At 47.4% G+C, this 21474-nt stretch overlaps 1 protein-coding gene across 11 annotated transcripts in view; it reads left to right on the forward strand.

The window, feature by feature from the left end:
• The window catches only part of Sun1 (Sad1 and UNC84 domain containing 1), a 46760-nt gene extending 25646 nt beyond the window's left edge, over nt 1–21114 (forward strand). For 3 of the 11 annotated variants that reach the window (XM_076923440.1, XM_076923446.1, XM_076923442.1), the window contains 16 exons: nt 2035–2232; nt 3399–3509; nt 6000–6098; nt 6466–6559; nt 7098–7156; nt 7270–7415; nt 7918–8157; nt 9119–9205; nt 10480–10523; nt 11414–11525; nt 13037–13291; nt 13740–13824; nt 17004–17119; nt 17903–18070; nt 19348–19440; nt 19676–21114. In XM_076923440.1, coding sequence (XP_076779555.1) covers nt 2035–2232; nt 3399–3509; nt 6000–6098; nt 6466–6559; nt 7098–7156; nt 7270–7415; nt 7918–8157; nt 9119–9205; nt 10480–10523; nt 11414–11525; nt 13037–13291; nt 13740–13824; nt 17004–17119; nt 17903–18070; nt 19348–19440; nt 19676–19789 — 2021 coding nt within the window. In that variant the 3' untranslated portion in view covers nt 19790–21114. The remainder of the gene's footprint in view (nt 1–2034; nt 2233–3398; nt 3510–5999; nt 6099–6465; nt 6560–7097; nt 7157–7269; nt 7416–7917; nt 8158–9118; nt 9206–10479; nt 10524–11413; nt 11526–13036; nt 13292–13739; nt 13825–17003; nt 17120–17902; nt 18071–19347; nt 19441–19675) is intronic. The other 8 variants (XM_076923441.1, XM_076923443.1, XM_076923445.1 and 5 more) reach the window with 8 other exon arrangements.
• The last annotated feature ends 360 nt before the right edge of the window (nt 21115–21474 follow it).

A 21474-nucleotide genomic window follows, 5' to 3' on the forward strand; every position in this document is an offset into this window, starting at 1 on the left:
GTCAGAAGGGCCAGGAGCAGCACTGAAAATTCAGTCCTTATTGCTCATGTCTAGTTTCTTCTTTAAAAACTTAAAAAAAAAAAAAAAAAAAGAAGTCTAGAAATTCCATAAAGCTAGCTAGATCTTCCCCGTTGTCTGTCCTTGTGGGCCAGAATGCACTGCAGCACAGGGCTCTTCCATGCTCCCACCTTTGGGTGGCAGAAGTACAGACCCCAACAGTGCCACAGCATAGCAGTGGCCTGTCACTGGGCACAGTTGTGGTGGGGTTGGTTGTATTTCCCAGTGTAATTTGTGTGTGTCTGCAGTCTTGTTCTTGTGTTCAAGGCTTTGTCAGCACTTTTAACATTAATGTCACAAAGCGAGAATCATAGAAAGGGAAGGGACAGGTGACTTGACCAAGTGACACTACTTTTCCTCCTCATATATGTGAGTATGAGAGCCACAGTGAACTTGGTGCCTCCCACTGGCCTTGCATTACCAAGCTCTCACTGAGTCAGAATTCATCCCAAATGGTCCCAACAGCTTCCTTTGCACAGCTGAGCACAGTTGACAGGGCAGAGGTCAGGCCGTACAGGTATTCCCGTTACTGCACTGCCCTGGAGTTCTGCTGTACTATCCCAGTCAGTGCCAATCGGTACTGGTGTGTGCTCTTGTGTTTAGCCCTCTGGCAGCTTCTGCTTCTACTTAATGAGATGAAGCTTGTAACAGAAAGACCACTGTGTGGCCCAGCAGTGCAGCCTGTACATTGAGCTGTGCAGATTTTTTTGTATGCTAATTGAGATTATTTTGGTGTCTGTGCTGTGTGTCCTGTTTCAGTATAAAGATATTCTTCTAGCTGCCTTAGATAAAGGCTGGTCTGCCTTGCTATCTCTGCAGCAGACAAGGGTTCCTTCCCTTCTCTTACTTTTTGGTCCTGGGGATTGAGCCCCAGGCCTTGCACATGCCAAACACATGTCTCCAGTCTTGGCACCTCCTACCCTTGCCAACTCAACATTTTTTTCTTGCTCACATCTTGGCAATGTGGTGAGTGTCTGATTATCTAGGAGACCACCAAGCATGTCTCTAGCATCCCTCCAGCCTGTGAGGGCATGTGCATATCTGACCTTGGGAGCCTCTGGACTTTGGGCTAAACTGCCCGCCTTTGTGATTTTGCAGTACAGCGTTCTGATTGGAAAATAGCTCTTTCACTATTCTTTTGGGAAAAAAACCCTAAGATTAATCATAATAATATTTATTATTACTTTACATGTATGGGTTTTTGCCTGCATATGTTTGTGCACCATGTGTGTGCAGTGCCCTGCAGAGGTCAAGAAAGGTTGAATTCCCTGGGACTGGAATTTTGGGTGGCCATGAGCCACCGTGTGGATGCTGGGAACTGATCTGGATCCTCTGAAAGGGCTCCTTTCTGCTGAGCTGTGACTGCAGCACTCTTCTGAAATTTTAAAGTTGCAGTATTTTCTTTCAAATCACACCACTCAGACTTGACTGAACTGATTCACGATGGCCTTCTACTCACGTTCTGAACATACTGAGCATGTCTGGGCTTGGGAGAAAGTGGAAGAAGTTCTTCATGGGCCATGGGTCTCCAGTGCCCAAGGGATGGGCAGCAACCACCGTTCACACCGTGCTTCATACTCTGTGAAGAGGCCATTTTCCAAGAACAGTTTTGAAGACATGGTTTACAGCCTTTCCCTCCACATGCGAGGTTCACAGAAAAGCCTTCTGGAGCCCAGCATGGCAGGAGCCAGGGAGCCTTCAGTGTGTGCCTCATGGAGCATCCTCACTGGATGGGGCTCGAAGTGCTCAGATGCTGTGCCAGAGCCTGAGGTCTCAGTTATGGAGAGGCCACCACAGTGCTTCCTCTGCCTCTCCAGCTGGCTCACTGGTGGATGTTCTTCCCAGGCGGTCTCTTCCCAAGTGTCCAGTTTTAAATGGGACTTTGCAACTTGGCTTTTCTTAAAAGTTTGGCCATCTGGTTCATTGGGTAAACAAATCTATGGGAAGAAATGACGTGTGTTCATGGTTTTCCACCAGGCGGCGCATCCTTTTACCTGGATAGGACTCTGTGGCTGGCCAAGTACACCTCCTCATCCTTTGCATCATTTATAGTTCAACTTTTCCAAGTGGTTTTAATGAAGCTCAGTTTCGAATCAGAAACTTACAAATTGAAAGGCTATGAATCCAGAGCTTATGAATCACAGACTTATGAGACAAAGAGCCATGAGTCAGAAGGTATTTAAATATTTTTTTTTTCTCCTTTCTCCACTGAATCATGCTTTCAAGGGGGAGAAAGCCCTGCTTCTTCTGAGCCCTTCTGCGTCTTCTGCGGGCCTCATGCTGCTCTCTCAGCTGTTTTCTTCGGCTCTTCTTCCTGTGGAGCTTGTGGCCTGTGTATAGTTCAGCTTCCTGAAAATTGTCAGGATTTAGTCTTTAGAATTTTACTATTGTATGTATAGGTAGTCATGGAGATCAGAGGACAACTTTGTGAAGTTGTTTCTCTCCTTCAGATTTGAAAGGCTTTAAGTTTTTTAAAAAGTAGGAACGGGGGCTGGAGGGCTGGCTCAGCAGTTAACACTTGTTGCTCCTGTGGAGAACCTGAGTTTGGGTCCCACACCCACATTGGCGGCATATACCCACCTATAACTCCAGCATCGGGATCTGAGACCCTCTTCTGGCCTTTGAGTGTACCTGCATGAATGTGCACAGACTCAAGTACACATAATTAAAAACATAGTTAAAAATAAAATAAAGTTAATGAACTCAACTTTTGACTTTTGCTTATTAACTTTAAGCAAAACCAGTTCATTTGCATGCTGTTTAGAATCCTGCTTGAGAACACTTTTAGGTAAGCCTGTCTTCCTCTGTGACTGCTAATACGTATGAACAGCCTGCAGCTTTCTGGTTTTCCTGTTGCCTGTGCTCACCTGTGTTGTGGGAGCCAGCAGCATCTCTGACCTCCCGAGGCATGGTCTCTCGTCACACTGGCTTGATAGGGCATCTGGCCCTCAAGCTGACTTGGAGCTTCCTGAGCCCCTTCTGCATGTGTTGCAGCCCATTTCAGCCACTGTGGGAGAATGAGTGCCAGAGAGCTTTCCAGAGTGGACGGGGAGGCCCTGTGTGAGTACAGCTTTCTCTTTCAAGATGGTGCTGGGCTTGGAGAGCCCCAGCCCTATTGTAATACCGGGCCTCCAGCCATACAGAATGAGCAGCCCAGCCTAGCCTATGGCTTCACTAGCATGGCTGATCTGGCTGCCACCAGCTCTCAGTACTGGAAGTGAGTTATCCCCAGACTCTGCCTGCTGTGAGTTAGGGTGATAGTTTCCTAGGTTCTTGAACATTCTGTGCAGTATTCTGATTGAGGTTTGCTTATTAACCTGTCACTCCACTCCACACCACAGGTGATGACTGTAAGGGGAAGAAGCACCTTGAGACACACACAGCCACCCACTTGCAACTGCCTCAGCCACACAGGGCAGCAGGGGCCCTGGGTCGCCTCTGCACCCACACAGGTTATATCTTGTACCTTGTTCTATTTGTTCTTGTTGAAAGCACTGATGTGTTTGTTTGGTTCATTTGCACTGCCAGAGTCACAAAGTACTATAGAAGGTGACCGTAAAAGAACAGCTGTGGGAATGGAGAGATGGCTCAATGGTTAAGAGCACTGATTGCTCTTCCAGGGGCCCTGAGTTCAATTCTCAGCAACCACGTGGTTGCTGACAAGCATCCGCAGTGGGATCTGGTACCCTCTTCTGGAGTGTCTGAAAACAACTACAGTTTACTCATGTACATAAAATAAATTTAAAGCAAAACCAAAAACCCAACAGCTGTGGTTTAGAATATGAGAACCAGCTGGGCATGTTGATATAGGCCTGGGACCCCAGCACTCTAGGAGCTGAGGCAAGAGGATTGTATGCTCTGAAGGCCAGCATAGGCTATTCAGTGAGACCCTATCTCAACAGCAGTAGTAGAAAAAGTGCACAGAATCCCTGTGAGCACTTTGAATTTATTTAGTATGGGCTCACTGACACTTGTGTTCTTACAGTGACTTCCCAGCCCCAGGAAGTACCCATAGAGTTTGCTTTCCAGCCCTGCCTATAACTATAACAGATGCCATTGGGAACAACTCTAGGTCAACATGTTTTTTGTTTTTTTAAGATTTATTTAGTTATTTGTTTTATGTATGTGAGTACACTGTCCATGTCTTCAGACACACCAGAAGAGGGCATCAGATCCCATTACAAATGGTTGTGAGCCACCATGTGGTTGCTGGAAATTGAACTCAGGACCTCTGGAAGAGCAGTCAGTGCTTTTAATTAACCCTGAGTCATCTCTCCAGGCCTGGTTTGGTTTTTAAGCTGAGCTTCAGCTTGAATTGTCACAGTTTGAGGCAGAGGCAAGAGAATCACTACAAGTTTGTGACCAGCTTACTATACATACATACAGAGCTATATAGTGGAATCCTGTCTCAGAAGGTCCTCCTCATAAACAGTACACAGGACAGATAGAATAAGCACAGAGCAATGCTCCATTTAAGAAGTCTTTTGAGGCTACATTGACAGCTCCATAGTTAAGATCACTGGCTCTTCCAGAGAACCCAGCACCTACATCGTGGGTCACAGCTGTCTGTAACTCTAGTTATAGGGGATCCCATGCTCTTTCTGGCCTTCACAGGTGCCAGGCGCACATGTGCACAGACACATGCAGGCAAAAGTTATAGAAATGAAAATAATTTAAAAATATTTTTAACTCTTTTTAAGCCACACTCCTTGTTATCTGTTGTGTTGAAATAGTTTAATGGTTATGGGAGTAAAAATGCAAATATTAAGTGACAGCCAGCAGCCGGGCAGAGGTTGGCCATACACCTTTAATCCCAACACTTGGGAGGCAGAAGCAGGTGAATCTCTGAGTGTGATGCTAGCCTGGTCTACAGAGTAAGTTTCCAGGACAGCCAGGGCTACACAAAGAGACTGTCTGCCAGCAATCACAGAAAACAGAAAAGCTGATTTAGAAAGCCATGTGGTTGGTAGCATGTACCTACAGTTACTTAGGAGGCTGAGGTAGCGGGGCTGCCAGAGGCCAACCTGGCAACATAAAACATAAAAAGACTGTCTTATATGAGGCCAGCAGGAGGAAGTGGTAGGTTTTCTGCTCTGTGTAATAAATGTTTGGATGCCCATTCATTTTAATACATATCCAGTGGTGCTCTAAAACTTTCATCTTCTGGGGGTTTTTTTTTGTGGGGGAGGGTTTAAGTTTTGGTTTTTCGAGACAGTTCTCTGTGTAGCCTTGGCTATCGAGGAACTCAGTCTGTAGACAAGGTTGGCCTCTTCAGAGATCCACCTGCCTCTGTCTCCCAAGTGCTAGGGTGAAAGGTGTGTGCCACCACTGCCCCAACAACTTCAGTATCTTCCTACCTTCCCACTGAGAATACTTTAGACACCATCCGTCTACATTCATGAACACCTTCTAGACCCCAGATAGTGTGCGGTGAAGAGGTACCTGCCTCTCTGTTGAGAGACAGAGAGCTGAGCATGGTGGCTCATGCCTTCAATCCCAATACTTTGAGAAGTAGAGGCAGATGAATTTTCTTGTGAATTCTTGACTAGCCTGGTCTATATAGTGTACTCTAGGACAGCCAGGCTACATAGTGGTACCCAATCTCAACAGCTCCCCCCCCCAAAAAAAAAAAAAAAAACATGGTGAGTCAAGTATGATGGCTTGTGCACTTGGGAGTCTGGAAGACTGTTATCTTTGGCTGTTCCCTGAATTCAAAGCCAGCTTGGGATATGGGCAACCTTGTCTCAAATCAAAGAATATACAAGAGGGAGTCTAAGTGAGGACAGCAAGGTTTTCTCAAGAAGATTTGAGTGTCCTCCTGGCTTAGTGCAAGAGGGAGTTTGGGCAGAGTATATTGGCAGCCTTGCTCACTATACTATCAGGATATACGGACCCCTACAATCTGTCTCATAGCGCCCTCTGCCATGTCTTCTCTGCCACAGGTGACCTCTTGGTTCGAGCACTGCACAGGACCAGAGCTGCTGGGTGGTCTGTAGCCGAGGGCATGTGGTCGGTGCTCTGGCTGGCTGTCACTGCTCCAGGTGGTTATGTGGCTTCTGTGTTAGTGCTCTCACAAAGTTTGGGGCATCGATAAGCAATGTACAAGACCAGGCTGGAGCTTCATGCTAGGTCCTCAATGTGACATGCTTGTTGTCTGCTTCAGGTGCATGGCATCTTGTGGTGGGTGTGTGGGCTCAGGCCGCATGATACATAGCCTGGGCTGCATGGCAGTGGTGCTTCCCTCGTTTGATACAGTGTGGAGCTGGTGGTGGTCACTCTTCTACCCTGGAGACTAATCTTAGAGTCTCTGTCCTTCCAGTAAACCTGCCTGTGGCTTCCCAGAGACGTCCAACTACGAGCAGCTTCTAAACCATGTTTCCTTAGAACACTTGCTCTTCTCTCTTGTAGGGAAGGCAGCCTCTGGAACCTTCTGGTGGCTGGGGAGCGGCTGGTACCAATTTGTTACTTTGATTTCTTGGCTGAATGTGTTTCTTCTTACCAGGTAAGAAACTGTGAGTGTGAAGATGTCATGTCAGTGTTGGGGGCTCCTGTGTCCAGGTCGGGGTGTCATGTCAGCACTGAGCCTATGCTTGCACGGGGTGTAAGCAGCTGTGCTGTGTCAGTTGTAGGTGGCTCTGTAGTGGCTTAGTTTACATTTGCAGTGCCTGCATCAATACATTGTCACATGTTTTACAACAAACCTTCATATTTTGGTTTTTCAAATCAGTGGAGGTGGAAAGGGTAGCTGCCATGTTAAATACCCTGGATGACTGTGAGAGCATCCAGATGGAGGGCCAGTCCAGCCTGTGCTCATCCCCTAGTCTAGAGCAGGTCTCTGGGCACCAGCTTACCACGGTGGGTGCTGTCCCTAGGACAGGGGCTCAGGCCCTCTGGGTTTTTCTTGTGGTACAAGATAGCACCTCTCAGGTGGCTAAGCCTTGTATATAAGACTTCAGCAGGGGGATTAGTGTATACACAGGTAGGCAGAAGGTCACACCACCTCTGTCTTTCCAAAGTTAACAGTTTCTCTCTGTTCTTAGGTGCCTTCGAAATATTTGCAAGGTTTTTGTCTTGCTCCTCCCACTCCTACTTTTACTAGGTAAGACGTGGCATGGTAACCTTCAGAGACCAGCATGTGCCCACAGGGGAAACACAAAATCTGAATACATTGGGGCACCTGTACATTTGCATGCAGCTTTCTTTCTTCCCCAGGTGCTGGTTTCTCCCTGTGGGGCCAGGGCAACTTATTCTCACTCCTACCTATGCTGAATTGGACGGTCATGCAGCCATCTCAGAGGGTGGATGATTCCAAGGGCGTGCATAGACCTAGCCCTCTTCCCCCGAGCCCACCTCTGAAGGTAACCAGCAAGAGAGGCCTTGGGGACACCATGAGCATGTGTTCTTTAAAGCTCTTCATGCCACTGTGAACAGGTAGTCTTAGACTCTGCCTTAGGGGAGAAGGTATTTTTAAGCAGACGTTCACTTTCTGGGCTGGACTAGAACTCACAGAGATCTATCTACCTGTCTCTGACTCCTAGTTGGGATTAAAGGCGTTCACCATGCAGGGCCCTAAAAAAGGAAAATAATAATAAGTGTGTGTGTGTGTGTGTGTGTGTGTGTGTGTGTGTGTGTGTACATATACACACATATATAAAATAGATAAATAAGTAAATATATTTGTATATGTGTATGTGTTGTGTATGTATGTATGTATACCACAAGTTTTATAGCTTTTCCATTTGATTATATAACGCACTTGATTATGAGTGTGAGCACAACATGAAAGTAGAAAGAGTGAACCACAGTCCCATTTGTGCTAGAGTGTCCCTCTGGTTTTGACTTCAGCTGGTTTCATCTCAGGTTGATCATAAGGCTTCCCAGTGGCCTCAAGAGAGTGACATGGGGCAGAAGGTAGCCTCTTTGAGTGCACAGTGCCACAGCCATGATGAGAGACTTGCAGAGCTGACAGTCCTCCTTCAGAAACTCCAAATACGGGTAGACCAAGTGGATGACGGCAAGGAAGGGCTGTTCCTGTCTGTCAAGGATATGGTTGGACAGCACCTGCAGGAGATGGGCGCCATAGAACCACCTGATGCAAAGGTAAGGCCCAGAAACTCCTTTGTACCTGGTATGTACTTTGCTCCCAGACCATATGGTGACTCTTCAGTGCACTTCTTGCCACGGTGCTAAAACATCCCCTGGCATGAGGCAGAAGGGGAGAATGGCCCAGGACAAGATCTGCCCTTTGGGTACATCCCTGATGCCTTACTACCTCCATCAGAGTCCTTTAAGCATTGCTGCCACCGCCCAGTGGTGTCAGCGGATAACTAGCCCATCTGTGGCCTGTTCTCTGGGTAGGGTGGAACCCTCTTAATCCAGTCACCTTAGTGACTGGGTCTACCACGCTGAGGACCAAGCCTTTTGAGGTGACATTTCCTATCTACAGTATAACACAAACCTTTTTTTTTTTTTTTTTTTTTTTTTTTTCTCTTTTGGTGTGGTGCTGGGGATAGAATTAATCCAGGGCCTCGTGCATGCTAGTCAAGTGCCCACGGAAAGAAATCTATTTCACTTGATGCTTTTGTTGATTATGGCCTTAATGAGCCCAGAAAGGTTGGGCTAGAACTGAAAATCCTCCTGCCTCAGCCTCCTGAAAGCTGGGATGACAGCTTGGCATTGTCATCCTGTCCCTAGTCACCTTCTGAATAAGGTACCTAATTACATGGTAGGACCTTATTGTGAATGGTGTTTTTGGATGTTGCCGGTGAATGTGGACATAGCATGTATCTCACATGGGTAAGAGATGATAGAGGGAAAGGAGTGCTCTGGGTCTGAAGATTACAGAGCCCTGCAGATCTGTGAGTTTATATGAATTGACTTCTTATATAGAGGAAGCTGCTGGTCTGATTTCTCTCTAGTTTGAGACCTCCAGCCAGAGATGGGGTAGCTAGGCCCTCAAGATTCTACACCACCTGGTGAATGCAGTAAGCATTACTGGCCTGCCTAACGGCATGTACATGATACTGAACTCGCAGCCATTTCGTTCTGTATTCATTCTCAGGCTGACTTCATGACTTTCCATCATGACCATGAAGTGCGTCTCTCCAACTTGGAAGATATTCTTAGAAAACTGACTGAAAAATCTGAGGTATTTATTCTTTTAGTGTGTGTTTGTGTGTGTGTATGTTTGCTTGGTAGGCATATATGCATGTGAGTGCACACATGGAGACAAATAAGGAGGGGATCCTGCCCTGTCATTCTGCCTGTTTCCTTTGAGACAAGATCTTTTACTGCGCCTTCTTCACCCCTTGGAGCATTGGGATACTGGCATGTGTACAGCCACACTCAGCTTTTTACGTGCATGCTGGGGTTTTGAACTTAGATCCTTGTGCTTGCACAGCAAATGCTCTTATCCACCGAACCCTCTCCCCAGCCTTGAGGTATTTGTCCCTCCCTGCCTTTATAACTGGAGTCCTCCAAGAAAACAGACTGTGTGTGTATGGATGCCTGGGCAAGGGTGGGTGAGTACACGCCTGGTTGTGGGGATGGAAGCCGGGCCTCCTGCTCACTAGACAAGAGCACATGCATGCCATAGTGCGTGTGGGAGTCAGGGCAGCTCGGCAGACTCACTTGTCCTGGCATTGAACTCAGATCATCAAACTTGGCACAAGTACCTTTACCCACTGAGCCCTTTCACTAGCTCAAACCAATTTTTTAAATAAGGATCAACTGGAAGCCAATATTCTTCAATGCCTGTAGCCAGAGTCTTGCTGTTGATCTGTACAGCTAGAAGAGATGTCTTGTGGTTTTATTTTCTGGGCATTTCAACTCTGTTGCTTAACTGCAAGCCTGACCAAACAGAAGTAGCTTTGCTGACTTTAAAATCGAGTCACCTCCTGCTCAAGAATCCTTAGGAGTCCGTGATATCACTCAGCCTCCGCCAAAGCATAGAACGTGTTTTACATAAAATCTCACTATTGTGTGCTGGTAAAATGGGTATGGCTGTAGGTCTGCAGTGCCAGTCATGTGACCCTTGGTGGAGCTTAGCATCCTTAGGGCACAGGACCGAGCTAGGCATGGCAGATGCTTGTGTACTCACTGAATTGAACATGACTTACTGAGTTGGAATAAGCGGACTGTCTCATGGTCTCTTGGGACCAGCTTCCACTTCCTGATTGTTGGTGTCAGGGAAGTTCAGCTGAGCAGGAAGAGAAGGACCTTAACTTGTCAGGGGACCCAGAACACACTTGACCTGAACACTGACTCTGACTCAGAAGGAGGCCCACTCATACTCACCTTGATGTCTTTGCCCAGGCGTTCAGAAGCTGAGATTTGCCATTTATTATGTGAAGTTTTAAGTTACTTGGACATGATTTATGAACTCAGTGCATAACTGTTTACAAAGTATCCCCCACTTTCCAGGCTATCCAGAAGGAGCTGGAAGAAACCAAGCTGAGAGCAGGCCGGTAGGTGACCTCAAGGAGCTCTGATTTGTCTCCCATGGTGCTCTGCTCATTTGGAGAATGTTAACTGTTTACTGGGTGTTAAGGTTCACATCATCATTTGTCAGCTCAAGTTACCAGCTTTTGGGTATCTTTCTAGGAATCTTCTCAGGCTCATGCAACGGACAAAGGCCCTGAGGAATTAGGACTTTCTTTAGACAGTACATAGCTAGGCCATGAGAAGAAGTCACCTGTGTTGTTAGGGGACTCCCTCTGCCAGGAGCCTCTTTCTGTCCCTGACTTCCTTGGCTCCACCAGTGTCTGCGCAGACGTGCATTTAGGCCCAGCAGCCTCGCATCTTCCTGTGGCTGCCACACTTTCCATACCCAACGCTGGCGGGCCTTGTGCCCAGCATTGTATGTTTTGTGCCCACTCTGGGATTTCGTGTAGTTGGGATTGTGTGCCTTTGTGGTTGCTGAGGTGGATGGGACTGGGTAGCAGCTTTTGCTGGCTACTGAGCTTTCTGCATGTGGTGTGGGACAGGAGGGAATGTGGTGCACTTTGTTATTCCCAGAACTGGTTTCAGTGAACATGACTTGGTATTTGAATGTATAGACGCAGAACATTTTTCTAGAGAGAACTGTTTCTGCTGAGCTTGTTAGCATCTCTTACAAAGCAGTGTTTACGGGTATCTGCAAAGTCAGTCAGGAATCATACCCTGAGGTCACCTTCCATCCCACTGTCTAGCTCATGAGCATAGAGCTGCAGACCCAGCCTCAGGCCGTGGGCAGACATCAGCTCATTTCTGGTCCACTGTTGAGGACATAGACATGCTGCTTTGTTTAGGGTTGAGGTTTCCTCCAAGTGTGTCTGAGCCCTGACCCCTGTCTCCCTCCCCGGTTGATGGCTTCCAGCAGGGATGAAGAGCAACTCCTCTTTGACCGTGTGCAACACCTGGAGCTGGAACTGAACCAGCTGAAGTCTCAGCTGTCAGACTGGCAGCATCTGAGGACCAGCTGTGAGCAGGTAAGTACCGGTGTTAGGAGACTGCTGTTTTGAAAAGAAAGGCTCACCTGGCTATGTCAAACTGACTCATTGTGGCTACCTTCAAAACTTTTTTTTTTTTTAAATGTGTGCATCTGCGTGAGCAGACAGATGCAGGGACATGAACATAAATCAAAAGAAGCCATCGGTCAGTTCCCATCCTAGAGAGCCCGTTTCCGTTTCCTCGGAGGCAGCGTTTGTTCTTGAGTCTGGGGCTAATGTCTTAGCCTGGCTGGAAACCAGCAGGCCCTGGCAGTCTGCTCCTGCAGAGCTGGGGTTATAGGCAGTTGTGGGAACATGGCTTGTCATGTGGTGATGGGTCTGTGTTCCAGTCTTCAGTAAAGAGCTCATCACCACTGAGCCATCTCTCCAGCCCCACCTTTTTTTTTTTTTTAGTTACAATTTAAATATTTTATTGTGTGTGTGCTTGTGCAAGCCCATATATGTAACAACACTGTAAGAATGTGCCGGTTGTGTGCTTGTGCAAGCCCATGCATGTCACAACACTGTAAGAATGTTCCAGTTGTGTGCTTGTGCAAGCCCATGTATGTCACAACACTATATGTTCCAGTTGTGTGCTTGTGCAAGTCCATGTATGTCACAACACTGTAAGAATGTTCCAGTTGCGTGATTGTACAAGCCCCCTCTTGCCTATCCATGTCACAACATGCCACAGATGTTGCAAGGCTGATTATTCTAGGACTATTGAGAATGTGAACAGGCATCGTGTTGGCAGAAGTCCTCACAAGTCATATTCGGACCATAGATTAGAGAATTGATTTGTAATATGTCTGGTGGCTTCTCTGGATAATGAGCTCAGAGACCAGGTAGAAGAGCTTGGTGGGGATAACAAGGTGCATGGACAGGAATCTGTCTCCTGTTTGCACACATGTCCTGGGTGCTGGCAGACTGGGAGTCTTTGCTAGTGTCCCGTGACAGATGAATAGAGATGAGCGGGGAGCAGTTAGTCCCGAGAGACCAAGGGAGGAAGAGTATATATATAATGGGTCTGTTGGAGAGGACAGAGAACAGGGTTGAAGGTATGGAGCCCTCCCAGCTTTGTGGTAGGTAGATGCGTTTCCTGGGCTTTGCCCTGTGAGTGTTTCTCTGGAGACAAAAGAATTTCGTATGTGGTACACAGGGACTCAGCCTCCTAACAGGCTAGATCTCAAGCTGTTTATAAGGAGCGGTGAGGATGGCGGCCTGCTCATGCCTTAGCTGTGAGGCTGTGTGGTGGGAGCTACTGAGTAGAACCAGCGGAGCCACAAAGCACACATCCCCTTTCTGTAGTTCACTGTGTAAACAGCCTTCATGCAGCACTCTGGTTCATTCCTAGTCTGTTTAGAAGGTTCCAGCAGTTTGGGAAGAATCTTAAGGGGGCAATTGTATTGCGTTGTGCCCTGGGTCTTACAGTTACTTGTGGAGCTGTGTTGAGCAGTTGGCTGCTGTAGTGCCATCTGCACACTTGCTTATTCTTCCCTCCATCTCACCAGGCTGGTGCCCGCATCCAGGAGACTGTGCAGCTCATGTTCTCCGAGGATCAGCAGGGAGGCTCCCTTGAGTGGCTCTTACAGAAGCTTTCTTCTCGGTTCGTGAGCAAGGATGAGCTGCAGGTGCTTTTGCGTGACCTTGAGCTGAAACTGCTGCAGAATATCACACACCACATCACCGTGACAGGACAGCCACCAACATCCGAGGCCATTGTGTCTGCCGTGAATCAGGCAGGGGTTTCAGGAATCACCGAAGCAGTAAGTAAACAAACAGGTTCGGCCTCCACCATAGACACCGGGTATGTGTGCCAGTGTTCTGAGAACATAATGTACTTAGCCTTGCCCCAGATGAGGCACTACTGCTGTTGTCATAGGGGAGCATTCCTTAGCTTTGCACTCAGTGAATCCTTTTGTTCCAGGGCTTCCCATATGCCTGTGTGTGGTTATAAACTCCCAACTGTATGCAGTTTCCCCAAGTTTTCATGTTCTAACCCTGATGTCCAACCCACCCTCAGGGATGGTAACAGTGCTCAGGACACCTGGCCCCTGTCCTACGTGAGCTGTCATGCCCTAGTGATAGGAGTCTGGCCCTGACCTGCTCGTTTAGGGGAGGAAGTATAACATATTTGTGTCCCCCAAGCATAGGCTTTCACGGTCCCGAGCACTTGCTTGTATCAGTAACGCTCATTTTTCTTCTGGGCACTAGCAAGCACGTATCATTGTGAACAACGCTCTGAAGCTGTACTCCCAGGACAAGACTGGGATGGTGGACTTTGCTCTGGAGTCTGGAGGTGAGTAACCAATAGAAGCAGAGTAGCCAGTCGAGCAGAAGCATGTAAGACCAGGACAGGAATCTGGGCCAGCTACAAGACACCTCCACCTGTTCCTACCATCCTCAGGATTTCCTTGTGGAGCCCTGGCTGGCCTGGAACTGAATCTGTAGACTAGGCTGTTCTCAAACTCAGATATCCTTCTGCCTCTGCCTCTGCCTTCCAAGTCTGGGATAGAAGGTGTGCGCGCCCACTGCCTGCCCACTGCCACACTTACAGTATGACAGTAGAGTGTCATTCTGGATGAGGTCCAAGTGTTTATTCTTCCTAGGAAGAAGTTGCCCACTGAGGTGTGTGTCAGCTGGGCTGCACATTCACAGGACACACCCGGGTTTAGCCCCAAGTGTTATAACTGAGGGCTGGTTGCCTTGCTTCCACAAAGTATGGTTCATTGTCATAGGGAAGTCACAACTGCAGGGCCCTCACATGTGCTGTGCGTTTGTGATTGCACACCTGGATGAGGCCTCTAAGCCCTTTCTGGAAATAGAATGCAGACACACAGACACCCATATCTCAGGAGCTTCTGCTGCACAAGCCATGCAGAAACAGAACTTTTAGAAATTAGCACTTGCAAGTGAGATGCAGACTGATACCAGCATGTGCTCACGCTTTCTTGCGTGCCCTCTCTCTCTCTCTCTCTCTCTCTCTCTCTGATTTATCTATTTTATGTATGTGAGTTCTCTCTGATTTATCTATTTTATGTATGTGAGTACACTGCCCGTGTCTTCAGACACATCAGAAGAGAGGGTATTGGATCCCATTACAGATGGTTGTGAGTCACCATGTGGTTGCTGGGAATTGAACTCAGGACCTCTGGAAGAGCAGTCAGTGCTCTCAACTGCTGAGCCATCTCTCCAGCCTCCTGATACTATCTCTTAATGAGCAGTTTTTAAAAGTCATTTAGAGCAGAAGGCTCTTTTAGAAGAGTAAGCAACCAACTAACCCCATCCAGCCGTAAGAAACTGGCTATTTTCACAATAATAGTAGGCTCACACCGCACTGAGCTGGCCTATACAGGGAGGGAGTGTGGGTGCCCAGCTGGGTGGAGGCGGCGTCTTCCTAACTTAAGAAGCTTGTAATAATACATGGTTATGAGCCGAGCTACCATCACTGCTGGGCCATCTCAGAGTGGTCTAAACAGCTTCCTGGTCTAAATTACTTTTATTTTTAGATGATTTTAATTATATATTGTAAAGTGAACTGATATCAGAAATTATATTTAGATCAGAGGCACTGAATGGCTGTTTGGGTTGGCAGCTGTCACTGTTCTGGGGCCATGTTAGAGCTTGTAGACTTTCGTAACCAGCTTAAATCCCCTGAGGTGCCAAGAGGTTGCCCCAACAGCTGTTCTTAGACTAGGGAGAGGGTACCCAGGAGCTCAGGTCTTCATCTGCAGCATCAGAGCCATGTTGTCTGCCTGTTTCAGTACCCACTGCCCCTCTACATGTCAGAGACTGTACTGAAGCTTGACCAAGGTAGACTGAGCCCATGTGCTCTAGGGCTGGGACCTGCTGTGTCTCTGTGAGACTTCTCAGATCCCTGCCCCCCACTTCTTTTTATGTTTTATATTTATTTTATGTTATGAGTGTTTGTACCACATGCATGCCTGGTGAATATAAAATCAGAAGACAGCAACAGATTCCTTGAAACTAGAATTATGGATGGTTATGAGCCACTGTGTGGATGCTGGGAACAGAACCCAGGTCCTTGACAAGTGCAATGATTATTCTTTAACTTCTGAGCCATTTCTCCAACCCTGACCTTTCAGTTCTTATTAGCACTAATGTCCTGGCTGCCTGCTCCTCAATAAGGGCAAAATATCTGTCCCCTCTCCAGTCACTCCTTTTCCCGGGGTGTTTTGGCTAGTGGACATTTGTGACAAAATTGCCTCTTGTTGACTAGTTAGGTAGCCTCTGAAAGCTGCTTGTCCCCTTACGTCAGTGCTTGTGGGACTCTTAACCCTTATTTAGGAAATCATGAACAAAGTTTCAGTAGCCACAGTCCCTCATAGTCACACACACACAGACACTTGTGAAAGAGTAGGATGAATTGGTATGAAAGACAACCACTGAGTTGTTGAGTGTTCTATGCAGTGATTGACTTAAATGGTTACTGGGGCTGCTGAGCTAAGAGGAAAGGGGTGTGAGGCTGATCCTAGAATGTGTTCCAGCCCCAGAGGCATGGGTTTGGGTGCACACACATGTTACTTCTTAGAATTTATTTTGTGAGTATGAGTAGTTTTCTCTGAATGTATGTCTTTCTACAGTGTGTGCCTGGTGCCCTTGGGGTTTAAAGGAGACTAATTGGAACCCTTGGAACTGGAGTTACAGATGGTTGTGAGCCACCAAGTAGGTGCTGAGAACTATACCCAAGTCCTCTGGAAAAGCACTAAGTGTTCTTAACCACAGAGCCATTTACTAATAATTCTTGTGTTTTTATGTATCAGTTAAAAAATAAATGCAGGGCTGGGAAAATGGCTCAGTGGTGAAGTGAGGACTAGTTTGGATCTGAAAACCCATAAATTCTGGGTAAGCATAGCAGTCCTATAATTCCATTCGTTGGATGGCAGAGACAAGATGCCCAGAGCAAGTGAGTCTGGCAAAAATCTGTGAACTCAGTTGAAACATTCTGCCTCAAAGAATAAGATGGTGGGCAATTGAAGAAGATTGCCATTGTCAACTTTAGGAATTAACTCTAACCCATCGCTGTGCTCACACAGGTGGAAAAAAGTCCACTTTTTAACAACAACAAAAATTAAAGCTGATCAAGTTTCTTTTTACAAAGTAGAGTGGGTACTGTTAATAGCAGTGTGGGTAGAGGGAATGGGTTTGGGGCCTGGAGAGATGGTTCACTGGGTAAGAACATTGGCTCTTCTTCCAGAAGACCTGGGTTTGTTTCCCACCATCCATATGGTAGCTCACAACATCTGTAAGTCTAGTTCCAGAGGATCCAATTCTTGCCTCTGTGGGCATAAGGCATGTATGTGGTACACAGACATTCATGCAAGCAAAACACCCCATACACATAATTTAAAAACACAAAAAATAAACAAACAACAACAACAAAAACCCCACTGTTAGCCTCCAGGTCTCACTTCCTAGTATTGCAGTCAGGTGTGATACAAGTGTCCTGTGTTCCAGGTGGCAGCATCCTAAGCACTCGGTGCTCTGAGACCTATGAGACCAAGACGGCGCTGTTGAGCCTGTTTGGGGTCCCACTGTGGTACTTCTCACAGTCACCTCGAGTGGTGATCCAGGTGAGCTGCTGTCCACAGGGCCCCACACTTTAGGCTGCTCAGCATTTCTCAGCCCCTCATGAAGGTAAAGCAGGCATTGAGAATTGGTAGGACCCTAGCACTCACTGTGCAGCCTCACAGTAAGGGCACCAAGCCATACTCCCAAGTTTACTCCTGGCACTGGGCATGCACTCATGCATTCTCTCCTTCTGATTTGAGACCCAGGTGGTGTGAGGCTTCCTGGTCCTGCTGTGTGATGACAGAGAGGAGAGCGGGAAGGGGGCATCATAGGAGGCCACAAGAGCCATACTTTTTGCCTGTGCTGTCATGGGCCCTAGCTGACTGAAAATAGCCGCTATGTCCCCAGGCATATGGCATCTGCCTAATCTGTACTGCTGCTTCCCTGTAGCTTGCTTCTCAGGTGAAAGTGAAAATTTGAATGTCCAGGATTGAAGCAATTTCCAATACTTTTTTATGAAGCCCATAGTGAGTCTTTCTTTGATCTGTGTACACAGGCTCAGACATTGCAAATTCAGGAAGTGGAGTTTCCAATTTCCCATGGAAAATTAAAGGGCATCATAGATGTGCCTGGTATTCAGCAGAGTATAGACAGGTCTCTGCTGTACCCTCCACTCTGCTTTTGGGTTCGTGGAAGCCCTGCTGCATAGGTACATGGGCACACTATTGGCACAGCTGTCAACCCCTCTGATTTTTCTGGAGTTTATTGTCCCATTCCTGTGATTCATACTTTGTTCTGGTGACAAGTCCTATCCCAGCCTGAGTTTTACTGTTCTCTTTCCCTAGCCTGACATCTACCCAGGGAATTGCTGGGCATTCAAAGGTTCCCAGGGGTACCTGGTGGTACGGTTGTCCATGAAGATCTACCCAACCACGTTCACCATGGAGCACATTCCAAAGACGCTGTCACCCACTGGTAACATCTCCAGTGCCCCCAGAGACTTTGCAGTTTATGTAAGTACAACATTGCTGACATCCTGGAAATAGCTTTCTCCACTCCACCCTTAGAGACATTTCCTTTATCCAGAGAGTAATGGTTTGAGATTATTCCCTGGGTAGCCCTTGTCCCTATCCTCTTTATCCTTTTAAGTCAGCATCAGTGGAATGTCAGACTGCAGTGGTAGCACAGCAGTGTGCTGTTCAGTTCATGCGTCTTGATAACAGATCAAGTTAGACACACTTAACTTGAGGATTGTATTAATCATTTTCATCTGTCCACTTAGCTCTGACAACTGTGAGGTATTGAAGTAAAAAATGCTAAAGATAAAGCACTTTTTTCTTCTGCCTCATGAATGCTAGGTAGGGGCGCTACCACTGAGTCACACCCCAGCCCCTCACTGGGGGATTCTAGGCAGGGGCTCTACCACTGAGCCACACCCCAGGCCCTCACTTGGGGATTCTAGGCAGGGGCTCTACCACTGAGCCACACCCCAGCCCCTCACTGGGGGATTCTAGGCAGGTGCTCTACCACTGAGCCACACCCCAGCCCCTCACTGGAGGATTTCTAGGTAAAAGCTCTGCTGAGCTACAGCCCCACCCTTGAGACATAGTCTTGCTGTGTATGCTTCTTGGGGCACAAGTAAGGCCCTTCAGTGGCTGTGCACAGTGCTTGTGCTCTCTCTTCCTGGAAACCACATTGATCTCTTATAGCTTCTGGAACTCACCACCTCTCTTAGTCATGTTTCATTGTCACAGAGTCCTGTTGTCATTCTCCATTAGTAGTTAATATCTGCTAATTGTCTTTGAGGCCCTTTCCCGTTATAAAGTCCTTTACATTTCCTCTAATATAGAACCCGTCATTTTAAGCATGTCTGAGTGACATGTGGTAGCCTTAGGGATGGTCACTCTTGCCCATCCTGACAAGCATCTATCTACAGGTCTTCCTTCTCACACTTCTCCCCTTGCTTCAAGCCTGTCTGCTGCTCACGTCCTGCTCCTGTCCCTTACTTGCGGCACCCAGAATCTGCACAGGTTTTGAGGACATCTGGGCTGTGAGGGTGCTAAGAGTGATTCATCACAAGCTGACCCTGTGTTGGCTAAGTGTATATTTCCCTAATAAGAGTAGCCAGAGCTGCTCTTGAATGATTGTGGGTTACAGGAAGTCAGTGACAGTGTGCCTGTTCAGGGAGGGCCTCATCAGGTTTTTCTCAGGGGAGACAACTTGTCACTCAGGGAAGCAGGGCTGGAGTAGTGATTGGTGTTATCTCTCTGATAACACATGGTCATTGCAGGGACTGGAAACCGAGTATCAGGAAGTGGGGCAGCCTCTGGGACGGTTCACCTATGACCAGGAAGGGGACTCACTCCAGATGTTCCACACACTGGTAAGCACAAGAATCCTTCCTCCTCCATTCATGCATGTGGAGATGGTAGTGGGGCCATGGCCCAGCTCTGTGCCTCAGTAAAAGACCAAACATGTTAGCCTGTGAGTCTCAACTGTTCTTGAGGCTTATTTGGGCTATGGCTGCATCCTGTCACATATCCCACAGGGCCAAGGGATTGGTGGTGGTGGGTGGTCTCTGACTGCTAATGTGAAGTAACTTATTCCCTCAACTTCAGGAAAGACCTGACCAAGCCTTCCAGATAGTGGAGCTCCGAGTCCTGTCCAACTGGGGCCACCCTGAGTACACTTGCCTGTACCGGTTTCGTGTCCACGGAGAGCCCATCCAGTAGAGCACTCCAGCCTTGTACATGTCTGTATATACCAAGACGCCATAACACTGGAACTCATTGAGGAGGAGAGCATGTGAGCGTAGGAACCTGTCAGTCACCCTTCAATAAATGTGTGATGGCCGTGAGGACATGCTGAGTCCTCTGAGGCTGTGTGTGTGCTCAGAGCCCAAAAGCCAGGGAGGCTTTTTGAATTCATTTGAATGTATGGTTCTCGGACATTCCCTTTGATTTGGGGATTTGCTTCAATGCATAAAGTCAAGAAGCAGACAGGCTGGCAGGTTTCCAGGCTCCTGACATAGAGGCTGAGAGCCCTGCATTGGCCATCCTCTGGATGTCAGGAAGGCAAAAGTCCCACCTGCTAAACTCACACGTTTCTTTCAGGGAAAACTGTCGCTCTATCTTCAGTCTGACCCTTTCCAGGTTCCCTGGTGAGGAGAGGCCATGCCGTGGACTGTCTGCTTTGAGCTGGGACTCTTATGATTCCCCGGGGGAGTGAACCGGGCTTTTCAAAAGGGCAGTGGGGGTGTGCACACTATGAATGGTGCTCTTGGGTCTCAGCCAGACCATTCTGGGCAGATCACAGGATGGACAGGAACCTCTTGTGACCTCTGGTGTCCTCGAGCTGTGTTAGGCTCTGCCGAAGGGGGAACACTAAGGTGCCACCCTGTCGGGTGGTACTAGTGGCTGCCACTCTTGGTCTTTACCACAGCCTCACTTTGTGCTGCCCTTGGGTTTGCCTTTGCACCACTATCAGTCCTTCTCACTGACTCAGATTTGGTTATATTTAATATATAGACTTTTGTGAGCAGACTTTATAACTGATACATCATCTGGATACTTGAAGTGTTTAGATGTTTTACCTAAAGAATTGTTAAGTTCCATTGGTTAGACAGCCTTGGCAGAATACAAGCTCACCTGCTGGGGCTCAGAGTTCTAGGATTTCATGCCCGTTGCAAGCAGTCCGTAAGACAGTGGTCCAAAGCACACCCTACTCCGTGGGGTTAAAGCCACTGCCTGTGTGGCCAGGCTGTGTGATGTGCACACATTATGCATACTCCAGGTTACATGCAGAAGTCAGAATGTCCTATATTAAACTAAATTGGGGAATTGGGGGTGGAGATATTTTAAATATTTATTTTTAAAGATGCAAGATAGGACTTTGTGCAATGTATTTTTGTAAATGCTTTTCAAAACACTTGTCTTTGGTAGTGCTTCTGTTGCTACCAAATTAAGATGCTATGGAGATGTTTAAATAAAAGAGTTAAATTTTTAAAAGTGCATGTGCTATTTCAAGTGAATAATAAAAGTGTGTATTTCTTTTCTCAGCTTGTCTTATCTCTGCCCATGTGCATGGGGAGGGATTGCTTGGTTATGTGTTTGAAGAGTCCCTGCTAAGCCCTGCAGGCACTGCCACTGTGACTCAGAGCCTCAGTCCTCTCCTTGCTTCAAGGAATCTGCTCAGAGCCAGTCCAGTCAGGCTCAAAGGAAGTGGCCACAAGGCCCTGAGCTCAGCTTCCAGAGCACCCCACCACAGCCTGCCAAATATATTTTGGAGCATTTTTCATAACTTTTAACAGCTCTGGTTCCTACCATGTGTACAGAAGCACCACAATGATGTAATTGTCCTCAGTTAATAGGCATTTCTTTACTTCTCCCCTCTCACCCCACGCCCCAAGACAAGGTTT

Source organism: Arvicanthis niloticus, chromosome 24 (genome assembly GCF_011762505.2).
Source record: "Arvicanthis niloticus isolate mArvNil1 chromosome 24, mArvNil1.pat.X, whole genome shotgun sequence".
Classification (NCBI taxonomy): Eukaryota; Metazoa; Chordata; class Mammalia; order Rodentia; family Muridae; genus Arvicanthis; species Arvicanthis niloticus.